At 36.8% G+C, this 14,895-nt stretch overlaps 1 protein-coding gene across 1 annotated transcript in view; it reads left to right on the top strand.

Moving 5' to 3' along the window:
- The window catches only part of LOC148942880 (endosome/lysosome-associated apoptosis and autophagy regulator family member 2-like), a 117,190-nt gene extending 102,623 nt beyond the window's left edge, over positions 1-14,567 (top strand). Inside the window, exons 10-12 of the mRNA XM_089102385.1 lie at positions 2,071-2,203; positions 4,275-4,559; positions 14,440-14,567. Coding sequence (XP_088958511.1) covers positions 2,071-2,203; positions 4,275-4,559; positions 14,440-14,490 — 469 coding nt within the window. The 3' untranslated portion in view covers positions 14,491-14,567. The remainder of the gene's footprint in view (positions 1-2,070; positions 2,204-4,274; positions 4,560-14,439) is intronic.
- The last annotated feature ends 328 nt before the right edge of the window (positions 14,568-14,895 follow it).

Below are 14,895 nucleotides of genomic sequence, written 5' to 3'. Positions count from 1 at the left end.
CAAAATGGTACTTAGACCTCTACTAATAATTTCTGTTTGTTTTAAGTTTTAATGTTGTTCCTTACATTCAGTTGAAAAAACTTTTTTTTAAAATTTTATTTCTGATCATTTTTAATTAATGCCAGGAAATCTGGCCCCGCCACAGGTAAAATTGCGACGGAAAAGAGAAAGCAAGACATTTAAAAAAAACTTTGTGTAGGAATTCTGACAAATTCCTTCAGTGTATAATTTTCCCTGACTGGTCCACCCCTGGAAACTTCCCTCCCATAGAAAATTCCTCCGTAGAAAAACTCCAAGCAAAAAATTATCTACCCTCCCCCCTCCCACACCTGAAAACGTATACATACTTCACAATAATAAATACTAGGCCTATGTGTAAAAAAGGGCGAAATTTTATTATTTAAAGACCTTTCCCCTGTGCCTCGGGGGGGGTCATGCTATATCCAAAGTCATAGTTATTGGGCCTTTGAAATATAATGATTAAAATGGCTATTTCAATATTTTGATTGGACAACTTTTGGGAAAAACGTGGCGAGGGAGGGGGCCAGGTTGCCCTTCTATCTTTTTGATAACTTAAAAAAGGCACTTGAACTTGCAATTTCCGTTCCAATGAGCCGTCTCACAAAGAACCATTGGGTTGATACGATCACCCCTGGAAAAAAAAATAATCTTTCTTCTTGCAAAAAAACACAAAATTCGATATTTATGCAGATAAGAGCATGCAACCACTACAGTAGGGTTTTCTGATATGGAACACCTGATGGTGTGCTTTTCATTAAGATTCTAATATTTTTAGGGGGTGTTTCCCCCTTATTCAAAAATCAGGCAAATTTTCTCAGGCTCGAACACTTTAAATGGTAAGACTAAACTTAATTAAACTTACATATTTAAAATAAGCATAATAAGCCGATTCTTTTAGTATATCTATTGGTATCAAAATTCCGTCTTTTAGAGTTTCGGCTACTATTGAGCCGGGTCGCTTCTTACTTTCAGTTCGTTACCACAAACTGTTTGATTGCCCGTCTCGGAAACCAAAAGAATAGAAAAAATAGGAAGATAGGTGTGCGAACCAGGATTAAAATATTGAGAGCTATGGTACTGATAGTTGTCAACTATGGTTCTGAAACTCGACAGCATCGAAACGCTGAGGAAGATTTGTAAAATATTTTCCAGAGGAAGTGTATAAAGAACAGTTTTGGTATCCGTTTGACAAACCTTTGACCGTATGACGGCTTGTCACAACAAGCTGTGCGAAAAAAAACCGGTTCAATCCCACCTTTTGGGGCTATAATGAAAAAAAGGTTCAGATGGTTAGAAGACGTTTTACGGAAGAAGAATGATAGATTGTCAAAGATAAGTCTTTTTGGCTACCCATTTGGGCTAAAAGAAAAACCGGTCACTGCCAGGTGAAATAGGAAGAGATCCTAAGGAAGGATTTAAAGGAAGTTGGAAGTTATGGTAGCGGTAAAGAGTGAAGCTTTGAATAGATTCGGCTGGTGAAAGACGCTGACGTTGTGAAGTTATAATAAGGTTCTTTTGGGAGCTACAGTCTCTCTAGTTCCATTCAGGTTAGGTTAAACTGGCAGTCTAGTGCTGCAGTGAGCTATTAGCAGTAGCATTCATAGTAGTAGTGATATCTGGGATAGTTTCAGGTTTAGAACGTTTTACATACCCACAAATCTCTATGTAATTATTTCTGACATATATTACCTCCATAAGCTTCCTGAAATAGTAAATGCATGTTTGTTTTTCCATTCCAGGAAAATTGATTAATAATCTCCTATTAAACGGCCAATTTCTGTTAAGTTTATTTAAATATGATTTAGTTTAACCACATTTTTGAGCCCATAGCCAATTATACGAATGGAGCTTCAGTTTGACTACTTGTCAAATATTCATTAGAAACTTAGATGTTTTCTGAATTTAGTTTGTACTTTCTACAGTTTTTTTTTTAAATATGATGTCAACATGTACTTCTGAGGAAAATACCCGAACTTCTAATTTGTTAACGTTTATGCTTTTCAACATTTGCTATCGTTTATTTTGTCTATACCTCACTTTATTTTTAAGGATTGTCAAGGGCGAGTGCGTAAGCGGAAAACAGATTGTGCATTACATTCCAAGCAAAAGTTGTCAATTTCCATCCAACGGTCCAACAAAGAAAGTACTTCCTTGCACTTCCCAAATACCCGTTACGATTCAGGTATGTTGTTTCTCTGATCACTTTTGCCCGTGCCACATTATTGTCACGGTTGTTGATAAAATCCAAATTACGCACGAGTACAGCGCCAATTACTTTCGCCGTTCGTAATTTCTCGAGTTGAACATTATTCAACCTTCAAACATAAATTTCTTGACTGACCAATCAGAGTCAAGTTTTAAGGCATAATTTTTAAGACTAGAAAAGATGAAATCTTAGAACAGCTGTTTTTCTATCTGGGAGAGGAATCTGACAAAAGTTAAGAAGACTTAGCACTAATAGAGAACAGTTGGACACAAATTACTGTTGGTGCAAACTCTTCAAACTAATTTCTTGCAATTTTAATTTTTTGTTTTTTAAATACATGTGTGACGCTAAAATCAAGAAAATTGCCTTGCCATTCATGATATTTGGCTTTCTTTATCGATAAATGTGACTATGATGTGGCACGGGCATTAAGCTTCAAACAAATAGGGCAGCAACATGCCAGATTGATTAACTTTCTATCCTCAGGTCGAAAGAAATGGAAGAATGTTAAGAATCATCATAAAAAAACTTGAGAAATTTTGTAGTCACGGTTACGTCCACTTCACGGGTTTCTGGATCGGTCAATAGCCAGTAAAATAACTTTATTTTTGGTAATACACCCTTGTTCTGATATTTGATGGCCAGAGTTGTGTTTTCACCTTTACATAATGTGCACAGAGCCTACTCTAATTCAATAGCCACAATTTCCATGAAGTCAGCAAATATTAAAAATCCACTGTTAAAATATACATTTTGAGTAAGATTTTGTATTAGCGTTAAATACTTCAACAATGTGTTAATCCTATAAATTTTATAAGTTTGATAACAAGTTTCAGTATTTGTGAGCCTAAGACCAAAGGACCTATCTCTCTTTGTGACAATTGTAGCGGGCAACAAAAAAGATAAAGCAGGTGCGACAAAAAACTAGGCGACATTAAGCTTTTCAAAAGGAAATCTTTTTTTTGATGGATCTAATAAGTAAAAGAAATAACCTGATGTCCGAGCTAGTAGTTTTGTGCAACTACATAATATGGCACCATTTGAACATAAACGTAGGATTATGCCAAGTAACATTTATTTTATAAGCCCTGAAACTTTTCGCCTCGTATTCTCCCTTACATTTTATTAAGGGGATACGTTTCTGCAGGTTCAACTGGTTGAGGTAATCCCCGTAGAGGACTCCTGGATGATCATTAATATCCATCCTTGTCCTGAATAGGTGCTACAAACTAAGTTATGAATGCTTAATTTGCCTCAATACCAAGAATCAAATGCCGATGATTAAAAACGGCAAATTTATGGTTGGGCTCCTGGAATGGTTAATATTAACTTACTTGACTTTTTTGCATGCTGGCCAATGGTCTGCGTTGCGCAGTTACTGATCTCCTGATTCACTGCCTTCAGCCGGGAATGCAATGTATGGCTGGGGGCAAATCATCCGACAATACCTGTGTTCCCCCAGACTTTCCCTGGTTCCCAGCAACAGCTGGGTAGACTCTGGTTGAGCTTACAGAGTTACACCATTGACCCTGTCCCAAACCAAATAACCAGTGCCGCCAGGACTCGGACCCCTGTGTTCAGGATTTCAAGGCTAGCGCTCTGACCATTCGGCTAGGACAGCTCTGATAGCTATTAACAATAGTTAAAAAAAACACCACTCATGGTGGAACTGGCAGCTATAACCTAAGAAAAATCTTATTCAGTATGAATTGGAATTTAACTGCTCAGATTGGTAAAAAGCGTGCTGTGAAAAAGATTGTTTTCGTATTTGTGTGCATGCTCCTGTAAATTCTACTAATATTTAGTTGATCTTACCCAATCAATTTCATATACGATCTATTTTGACCAACTCCCAAAAAACCATAGCTGGTTCCATAGGTTGTATCTACGCTTGAGATAAATTTAGGTTTCTAGATGAATTTTGAGTTACTCAGAGTAGATTGGAATTAAGTTATGAAAACGATGAGTGATAGTATCACCAAGAAAAAAGAGATGGCTGCCAAAAATATTAAATTTCTTGATATAAAACATTAGAATTATTTTTTAGCTGATCATTGTGGTTGCTATCACATCAGCATTATTACTGTGCCTTATATTGCTTTGCGTTTGGAAGAGAACTCGACGATTAGAATATAAATATATGAAACTAGTTGCCAGCACAAAGCCCAATACCGAGCAAGACGATGGGCACCATGACATGGATGAAGATACTGAGTTAGAAGCTGCTGAATCTTGTGCTCTTGAAGAAGGTGAAGATGAAGAGGTTTCAATTACAATACCCCTTAGAAGTGCCAAAATTTTAAGGAAAATTAGATCAACATATCAAAAACGCGTAAGTACAAAACTCATTTTAAAGTCTTAGCCGCTTATATCTTATTTGTATATTAGTAATTAAAAAATTAAAACAGAATATCAGATGGTATTTAATAGTTCTAAACCACATAATCCTGCTGGTTGGGTTATTTGAATTTTTTTTTATGCAGTTTGAATTTGAAAATGACAAAAGAAAAAACATTCATAAAAATTATTTTAAGTATGCAGCAAAATAAAGGAAATGCCTAGGACAAACACAATATAGGTAGCAAAGTGACGTTGCCATGTGAATTGAAAGTGGTACTTCTCATTGCAAAAGAATGTCTTGGCTTCATTCTATATAATTTATAGAAAAAAAGCTCCTTTGAATACCAATCGAAAAAAGAATGGCAGCGGTAAATTTTATTAGCGAACAAACAGGAATCTTCTTGTGATTTTCAACACAATGCTGCCGGATGGGATAATTAGCTAAATGGAAGATATAAGAGTCAAAAGTAGAAATCATATGTTCCAAGACTTTGTGGACATGGGATAGAATGTTCTCCTCCTTATGTAAGTACCAGGCTTTGCCGGTCTTTAAGCCTTGTTAAGGTCCCTATTTTAAGAGGGAGACATGCTTTCATGGAACCTTTCAATTTTTGCAAGGAGACAAAGGAAGGCCCTACGTCCTTCGGACCTATGTCAATTTTCAGGATCCTACTATCCGGAAAACTCTTTCCCCTCGTCGTGTCTGAGGCTGTAGATATGTTGCCAAGAGTCTCAATTATAGAATGAAACAATCTTGACGTACAGGAAGTAAAAGTTCTGGAGGGCCAAGGCCACTAGATCTATGGAATCCTTTATACCTTCCAGTGTACATGTAACTGAACCCTCATGCAACGCAACCCCATTTAACTTAACCGTCGAGCAACGCAACCCCATTTAACTGAACCTTTGGGGAACGTAACCACCGTGCAACTCAACCCCGTGTAACTGAACCAATTTGTATCTGAATGCCCGTCCAACTGAAGTAGTATGCTAGTATGCAGTCCGACGGCACACATATCCCATAGTTCCGACAACATGCATATCCCATCACTGCGACGACACACATATCCCTTCATTCCGACGACAAACATATCCCCTCATTCCGACGACACATATATCCCCTCAATCCATCTGAGCGGGTCTAAATCCCTTCATTCCGAGCGGACCCATACCCATTACTCCAAGCGGGCCCATATCCCATCATTCTGAGCGCAAAGTACCCCATCATTCCGAGCAGAAACGTATGACGTTATTGCAATTTCTTGTTGGTACGGAGATTCTTCTAAATACTTCCCAGATGTTATTTCTCGGTTAAATGGGCCTTTGGATACGAGCAGCCAGGCGCACGATACCCCTCACTTGATCATTGAGACAAAAGTTGCATGGTGAGTTACTCAGTATCCCAGTTGGATGGAAGATGGAAGAACAATTAAGTTTTTCTGCAAAAGTGAATGTAATGTATATATCCAGACTACAAAACGGATTGAATACAATCATGAAGCAACACTGATTGTAAGTAGAGTGTACTTTTATGGCTCATTGGGACGCCGTTGAATCTCATCTAGAGTCAAAATATCTGCTTGTAATATTTGAAAAGGGGAAAAAAGCGTTAGTTTTTCGATAGTGACTACCACGAACTCTATGATTGCGATGTAGGGTGTAAATTGATTCATTCTTTAAATAATCTGCCGCTAGCTTCTTTTCGCGTCCAGCGAATGGAGCGAGTGTAGTAGGTGAACCTAAACTTCCCATTTCACCTATGTTCTCATGATCATGTTTCAAGACTTCAACCATTTTGAACGTAAATACGTAGTGAAGCATCCACTGCCCTTTTGCTTACTAACAGGTGAGGATGATGTAGCAATATTAAGACGCTTTCACTTGAGTCCCCCACTCTCGTCAAATCATTGTCACTTGGCGTGTTAAGTGACAATTTTAAAAATTTATGCAAATTACTGTCAAATGATACAAGTCTTTTACGATTTTGTATTAAACCTGATAAAAAATCAAGTAAAATATAGGTCTTGCCATGAATTATAACTTGATTATCACTAGCATCAATTTGAACATGTTCACTTTCAGTTAGATAAATCAAGAGTCTTTTACATTGCTCACGATAGGAATGAGGTATTAGGTATGCAACACTTGTCAAAACATTAGAAAGAATCTTCTTCTTTTGGTGTAGGCGGCGGCGGTGGTGGTGATGGTGGCGTTGAATATTGAGTTATTTCCTATTTGTTATCAATGACATTTATATTGACTGTTTTCTCACGGTAGGGTTTATGTTTCTCAACGCGCCAAGTTGCATTTTGAAGCAAATTAATTTTTCATTGTTGGTGTTTGTCTCATTGATAATGAATTTTTAGAGATTGTCCTCGAAATGCTCTTTTGGCGAAAGAGCGAGTTCTAGTGGAGTCAATTTGTAGGGTTTGGCCATTTAAATAAAACTGTCTACAAGTCCTGCAATGATGGGCAGTAAAAGTGTAAAGAAGCTGCCACCCACTTGAGGAAGTTGTTTTCTTTTAAAACCGTTTCGTTTGTTTTTGGCTGCTGCTGCTAGGGCACGGAAAAGTGAACGATGTTGCTTTGTTTGTTGCTTAACTACTTCTGGCGGTTGAAAATTGCCTTTAGTTAAATTTAAATAAAGGTCTTATATCAAATTAATGAATTCTCTGTCCATACCATATTTGAGTATGACCTTCCTAAGCCACGGTTTTGAATTACCTAGGACGGTGAATAAATGTTGTTCAAAATAAATATGTTCATGTAGTTTTTCAGTGTCATGATGGCACCTAACGACCTATTTTACTGTCCATTGGCAGATATTCAGTAATTTCATTGTCAAAAATATCAGTGGCTACACGTAAATCCTCGGGTGTGTTCTGATTGAGGTCCAGTGGAATATAACCATAGAGTTTATTTGTAGTCTGATTATATGCTGAGAGTGGAAATTTCGGCTCACCTGGATATATTTGTCTGTTTAAAGTTATGAGGGAACGCGAATGACGAACAACCCTGTTGATGATATAATAAGTACAATTCAAAGCAAGTTTCCTCACTCACTTGCTCTGATAAAAGAGATTGTGTAGAACTTGGGCTACGGGGTCTGTTCATGATGAGCCTGGACAGTGAACAATTGTAATATCTCTAATAAACCAAGAGTTTGGTTCAATTATTTTAAAAATGTCCAGTCCCTGTATGAATTTCGTGTCTGGCGCAATAGTCTTAATTTAATCGTTGGATTCTTGCCAGACACTGCAGAAATAGTAAATGTTTCTGGATTTTCTAAAAAGATTCTATTAAAATTTTGAAATATTATTGTTAAAAGTTTTGTGTGGATAGACACGGATAAAGAAATGGTAAAGAAATGATCTGAATGGAGTTTTAAATTGGTACATAGTCCCTCAATGTTAAATTACAACTAACTGTAGAATGTATCTGTCCCTTGAATAAATAATAATAATTCCCTATGTTCGAGAACAATAAATTTAAAGAATAAAACATGTATTTTATTTACAAATAAAAGGCACTACAAAAATAAATTTAAAGAAAATACATTTTTTTATTTTACAATAAAAGGCACTACGAAAATTAAAAAAAACTTATCACATTTATATTTATACTTAGAAAGGATTTACCTCCCCCCCTAAAAAAAAACAAATCGAGTGGTGGCCGTTTTCGGACGGCAGAAAACCGGTCTCCCCCCCAGGCGGGCTTGAGGCGTGGGGGTCAATAAAAAAATTTTTTTTTTACAATTATATCATAGGCAATTTGCACTTTACTGAAAAAATACAAATGAATGTGCATTGTCAGTTTAACATACATATACTGATATTTAGTAATCAAAATGTTAATATTATTTTATTTATTAAAGTTTATTAAAAAGTTTAAAAAAGTTAAAGTTTATTTATTAAAAATATTTATTTTTTTTCAGTAAAGTGCAAATTTTGTTCTTGTCTTGGGAAGGCATAGGGGTTTTGTGCCCAAATTATGTTAATTTATGCTTGTTTTGAGTTTGACTCGGTTAATTATTGTAATTTCTGTTCGTTTTGGGGTTCATTTATTTATCGATGCTGATTTGTGGTAGTTTCACGCTTTGTAGGTCATTTGATTTTATTTTTGCTCATATTTTGTTTAATGGAGCTCTTTACTTTTCTTTGAAAAACTTATTTTGTGGAAAAAGTTTTAAAATTAATTTACAAAAAAAACTGACATAAAACAGCAACTCTACCTTGCTAAAGAACATAAAACACTGATGAGATGAGGGAAAACAAGGATCCCCTCCCACCTATAAAAAAAATGGTTCCCACCACCAGCTAGTATAGAATTTTTTACAGACCAAGACAACCTCTGTATTCTAGACATACATCTCGGTCCGAAGTTAGATAATTTCCAGGGACTAGCACCTTCACACCATCCGCAAACACATAGACTTTATCCGATACGGGTGACATGCCATTATTTCCCCTCTAACTGTGTAGTTTTGAAATTTTAAAGAACAAATCACCACAAATTTTGCTTTTGGAATGAGATTATTTTCCAAAAAGTTTGCATAAGCACTCATGTCGAAATTCTCTTTCACATAGTGTCTAGACACCCCCTTTCAGACTTTTTTTATTTCTTTGTTGTGTGTTTGTACACAGTATACCTTCGGACCTGCAGTCGCACCAGTGGAAATCATATCGATCCCCGTCTCGGATTTTAATAATAATAATAATTGATTTGGGGCCTAGTGCTTCACTAGCTCCGGGTAAATTTGCATTGTCCCAATTGATAAAGTCCTATCGAGAACTAATTTGCATATTGGTTTCCAAATCGTCTAATACTTTTTCGGTTTTAACTTTTAGCAAACGTGAATCGGTCCCCAAAAATATACATGAACTTTTCCCTCCTTTTGCCCTTGGCGCCTACACACACTGTAAAAGAATTACAACATGATCTTTTTTAGATTTCTGTAATTGCGCTACCAGCAGCAAAATTTTTATTTAAAATAACATTCCTTTTTCCTATGTAAGAAGACCATATTGGAGTCTTTGAAGGTGAATGATGTGAAGTTTGGATCGGCAAAGATTCGAGCACATTCTTTTAGGTCAGTTAAAACGTCACAACACCTTCTATTTCGCACACCCTCACACATTGTACTGAAGGATGAATTTAAAATGAGTTCAAAGATTTATTTTTCAACCTTCAATTCTGCTTCCGAACGTTTACTGAAAAAATGTCAATAAACGATTTTTTCAGATATGGCTATTGGTCGAATTGGAGGTCTCTATGTATATTTGGGACCTTGCAACCGTTGGCTAGCATCCATTTCAAAAGAACATGATGTAAAACAATATTCTTTTTCAGATGAAGGTCGGCAATAAGTTTTTGTTTGGAAGGTGTCCAGTACACCCCCATCCTCTACCAAAAAAAAATTATATAGACTTAAAGAGTCCTTAGTCACTGACGTTTATGCACGAAAATCCAAAATCCGTGTTAAGCCATTTTTAATTAATACATGGCAAAGATTAGTGAGACATTGCATACGGATAGAGGGGATTCATATCCAGAATAAACTGCATCCGACTTTACAGTTGTTTTTGTCCAGTCGGGTCAGTTTCAAGCATATGATCTCCATCAAAAACATACCCTTCCCTCATTGATCTGTCAAGACAAAAGATGCTGATCCAAGGCGATGATCAAGTCCATTTTCTCTTTGCCGAATTTAAAAATTAAATCCATCACCAGATGAGGAGTGGAAAAATAATAAACGAAATCCAATCCAAATTCCTTATAGATTTTATCCGTGGTTTTACACACAATCTCTAGCAACGTGAATACATCAATTGCCAGGCATATTTTACAACAATATTCCCCATTTTTACACCCCCCTTAGCCCACACCATCTTAGCAAATTCATTGTCGGCAGTGGTGCATTGAATCTCTTGAAGTGAATCATAAAACGATTCGATAGACAGTAATGTATCCTCAAGAAGCCTTGGGGTGGAGTTGTAGTACTCATACGGGTATATGCCCGTACACATTAATAAATCATACGTTTCATCGTCTGGAAAAAGCTGTTAAAAGAGGGGGAAACTATTAAATTTGTTGCTTTTATGTACTTGTATTAATTGACTTAGGGATTAGGGGAAGAAACCCTAGAAGTCTAAAAAACGGATTTTATTCAAGCACGTATTACCATTATCTATTGTTTCTATTTATATTCTAAGAGCAGCAGCTTCTCAGTTGATTTGGGTATGATATTATTTGAAAAAAAACATCTACCTACGCGCGATCTACAACTTCACATCACTGCAAATGTGTCATTTCCGGTAATACGAATTTCGAATCATAGTTGGAATTGTGCATTTAAACAGGTAGATAATATTGTTGTTTATCGTTTACATTATTTGATTGATGGGCCACTTAACGAAAGTTAATCCCTCCTATAAAATTGGGTTTCTCATATGATCATGGTCGCGGACTAACACACCTCCCCCAATACCCCCAACAAATTTCCTCTTACAAACACAAGACACTATTTTTATTTTTAATGGCCAACGCATACTCTGGTGATAGGGTCATTGGAACGGAAATACTGTGCAGACGTGAAATTAAATTATTTGCATTTTAATAAGTGCTGTCATGATTGCGCCCATACAATCTTCCCCACCCAATGTCTCACAAACCTCTACCAACTGCATGGTGTGACACAAGTCTTTTTGTCCGTTGGCACAAGAGACTGCAATGGGTTCATTTTTTAACATGATTTAAATTTGATGGATCGTACACATCTTTGAGTTAGGCTTCGTAGTGTAAGATAACCTTGTTACTCTGTAGGAGTGAATACTGAAAGTTCTTAAATCGCAAAGATGGCCATGTTACCGCTAACTGTTTCCACAGATTGGCACCCATGACGCTTGCAGTGCATCATATGATATTTTTAACTTTTTTTCTGTGTGGGAAATAGAAAGACACGCTGGACAATAGTAGGATGTTCTCCCACGGTTTTTACCCACATTTAAAACCCGACTAATATCTGGTATTTGAAGAAAATGTCCTATTGAATCGAGTTCACTGGCAGGCTTATAAGCATGCCATATCCAGTGTTTCACCGATTCAATGGAAGGAGCCTTCACAGGATATATTACCCCCTTTTTGATTACTGCTCCCAGCCTCCTCAAATTCTGTATAATATTTTGAAACAGTAAAACCAATCTTCTAATGTTCAGTAGTCCACTCAAAAATATTTGTCCCTTTAACTGTTACCGGATATTGGCCATTTAAACAATTAAGATCTACTTTAGGGAATTTTGGGCCCCCCATTAACTGTTAAATTGTCAAACTTTGTCTTACTAGCATCATCTTTTTGGGGTTTGTGAGCTGTCACGAGGAATGCATATTTGAAGCACTGAAGCCTTGTATCAAAACATAAGTGCTGTACACCTTGACGTTCCTTTAAATCTGCGTTATAATTGATTAACTCCCCGTCCCACCCTTTAAAATAAAATTCTTTTAAATTTACTTACATTAACATCTAAACTCTCAATAAATAAAACCACCGACCCACTACCCCTCTCACTACAATTATCCAATTTTGTCACTGTACTACCCACCCAGTCCAGAAATACACCCTCAAAATTATGAAAGTCCAGATGAAGTGGTAGCCTTTCAGTTTGTACATAACGAAAATGCACCTCATCCGTCTTTTCACTTAAATAATTAATTTTTTATACGAGTATTGCCTTACTGCCATCCTTCCCACCCCCTTCCGAATTACTCTCAAGGAGGCACACTTGTGCCTCTATAAAGAGGCGACCCACCACAATGTTAAGTGATTTCAGGTCCTAGATGTTGCAGAGAGACGGCGGTAATCGAATTTTCTAGCCCAAGCTCAAACTAAGAAACTTGCAAAATTTCATCCTCCTCCGACTTTATCTTCATGGGGTAAACTGGGCCGGAAGTTTGGACCCTCCCACCACAGCCCCCCTTTAACGTTGTCCGATTGGGCTGAAATTTAGAGGTTAAGCTTTCATAGGGCCCGGGAGCTTATCCTCGCAATTTCAGCTCAATCCGATCACTCCTTCCCTATTTTCAAAAAACCAAATCGATCCACTTAAAATTCATATCTTTTTTTATTAGCTACGCCTAAAGGCAACAGTTGGACCCGAAACCGGGGCAATGAGGACTCAGTAAAAGCAGTCTTCGACCTGTTAGGATCTTTTGATATTTTCAGACCGAAAAAATTATCCCCCGAATTTACATTTACGAAAAACCTTGTTTTCCTATATTAGCCCATGTTAATTTTTCCCACCACAACCCCCTTTTAACGATGTTTGATCGGGCTGAAATTTAGAGGATGAGCTTTCCTGGGACCTGGGAGCTTATCCTCGAAATTTCAGCTCAATCTGATCACTCCTTTCCTGTTTTCCAAAAACCAAATATCAAGTTTCATGGGAATTCGCTTGCGTCGAAAATAGCTTCCATTTACTAAAAAAAAATTACAGGTGTGTCGGCTGAGTCTAGTGGTTGATACTCTAGAAGCTCAGGTGGAACAATCGGATTCGATTCACTGTCAGAGAAAATTTTTTACATATTGAATTTAAAATTTAAAAAAAAAATCGGTTTCTTTTTAAAATTAATTGAAAAAAATTACGTTTTCTAAAGAGTTAAAGAGGCTGAGTTACAAGGTCGACCCTTGAGCAGTAAACTGTACAAAAATGTGCAGAAATTATTTGAAAAAAACTACGGTTTCTAAAGAGTTAAAGAGGCTGAGTTACAAGGTCGAACCTTAAAACGTACAGGGATTAGGAGGAACAGTTGGGGGGCGTCCGCCCCCCAAACCCCCCGCTTTCGCAGCCTTTAAATATAAAAAAAATTTCTTTAAACTGAAAGTAAGGAGCGACATTAAAACTTAAAACGAACAGAAATTATTCCGTATATGAAAGGGGCTGTGCCCTCCTCAACGCCTCGCTCTTTACGCTAAAGTTTTTATTGTTTAAAAAAAAGAGTTGTGAGAAAGTCAAACTTTAGCGTAAAGAGCGAGGTGTTGAGGAGGGCACAGCTCCTTTCATATAGTTACAGCTCCTTTCATATAGGGCACAGCTCCATACAGTATGTTTACCGGATCCGTCATGATGCTACCCACTATTAGTGAATTAAACGAATCCCCAAACTCAACCCTATAAACATATACATTGTGCAAGGCAATTGCTTGAGTAGAACTTTGGCGAAAACAGGGGGCGTTACAGGAATTTCATGTCCCGTGCAAATTTTTTCACCTTCATTGTGAACGGTAGGGCTGCTGCATGGTGTGAATTCCACCAATTTACTCAACACACCCTCGAGTTCATCGGGATTGAAACAAACAGCCCAAGCAAAGGAATTCTCTGATACACTATGGGGTTCAAAGGTAGTTTATTGAGCCAAACACCCTGTTTGAAAAATTTCGTAGTGTATTATTATTCATATCATCAAAATAATCCGTAATATTTGGGTGTGTAGTACTAGTCCCCTCACCAAAAAATTCAGCAGCTAAGGCTAGATAAACGGGATCACCCATAAAACGACCGTGGAAACCAAAGAATTACAGCAGTAGGTTTACTCTAGTTTTTTAGGAAACCGAGTAGAGACGAGGAACCGACTAGATGTTTTTATCTGATTTGTTTTGAGAGCCAAGCTTTAATACTTTGTCTAGCAAAAGTCTTTATTTTATAAAAATATTATGTTTTGTAAAATGTTAGATTGTAAAACAATCCTTTTAATAATACGCTTTCGAATATTGGTAATAGTAATCTGCAATGATGCAGACCAATGATTGATTTGTGCCTAAATTGTGTCAGTTAATTTACATTTGTTGGTAATAGCCCTGAATAATTCTTTTTTTTCAGGCTGAGAATGGATCATTTGAGACCATAAAGCTAACAGATCCCAAGATGTGAATTCCTTGTCTTGAACTATTTCATAAGGAGTAATTTAATATAAATTTGGTTGCTTTGGATTAAAGTATTTATCTTTCTATGGCTATTTCTGTTCGACCAGCTCAGTTCAGGGTATTTTTTGTTTCTTTAGAGCCAAACACACGTAGCTTTCTTTTCACCGTCTTTGAAAATTGTCATACAAAAGGTAAGCTGGCTTTTCCAAAGGAAGTTCACCATTTTATTTAGAGATATTTTAAAGCATTTTTAAACATTGACGCACAAAGGGGAAGAATATTTTCAGCCAAACCATCGTATATATAAAATCAGATTTTATGGTGTTTCTAAAGATATAAAATTCATCAAGTCTAAAGTTACCCTCCAGAAGAAAATTTGCCTGGTCAAATTTGCCTCATCACAAAATTAACC

Source organism: Artemia sp. Qi Xiang Cuo, chromosome 16 (assembly GCF_049724085.1).
Source record: "Artemia sp. Qi Xiang Cuo chromosome 16, ASM4972408v1, whole genome shotgun sequence".
In the NCBI taxonomy this organism is placed as follows: Eukaryota; Metazoa; Arthropoda; class Branchiopoda; order Anostraca; family Artemiidae; genus Artemia; species Artemia sp. Qi Xiang Cuo.
Note: the sequence above shows the minus strand (reverse complement) of the source record. Positions and strands in the feature narration are given on the sequence as shown.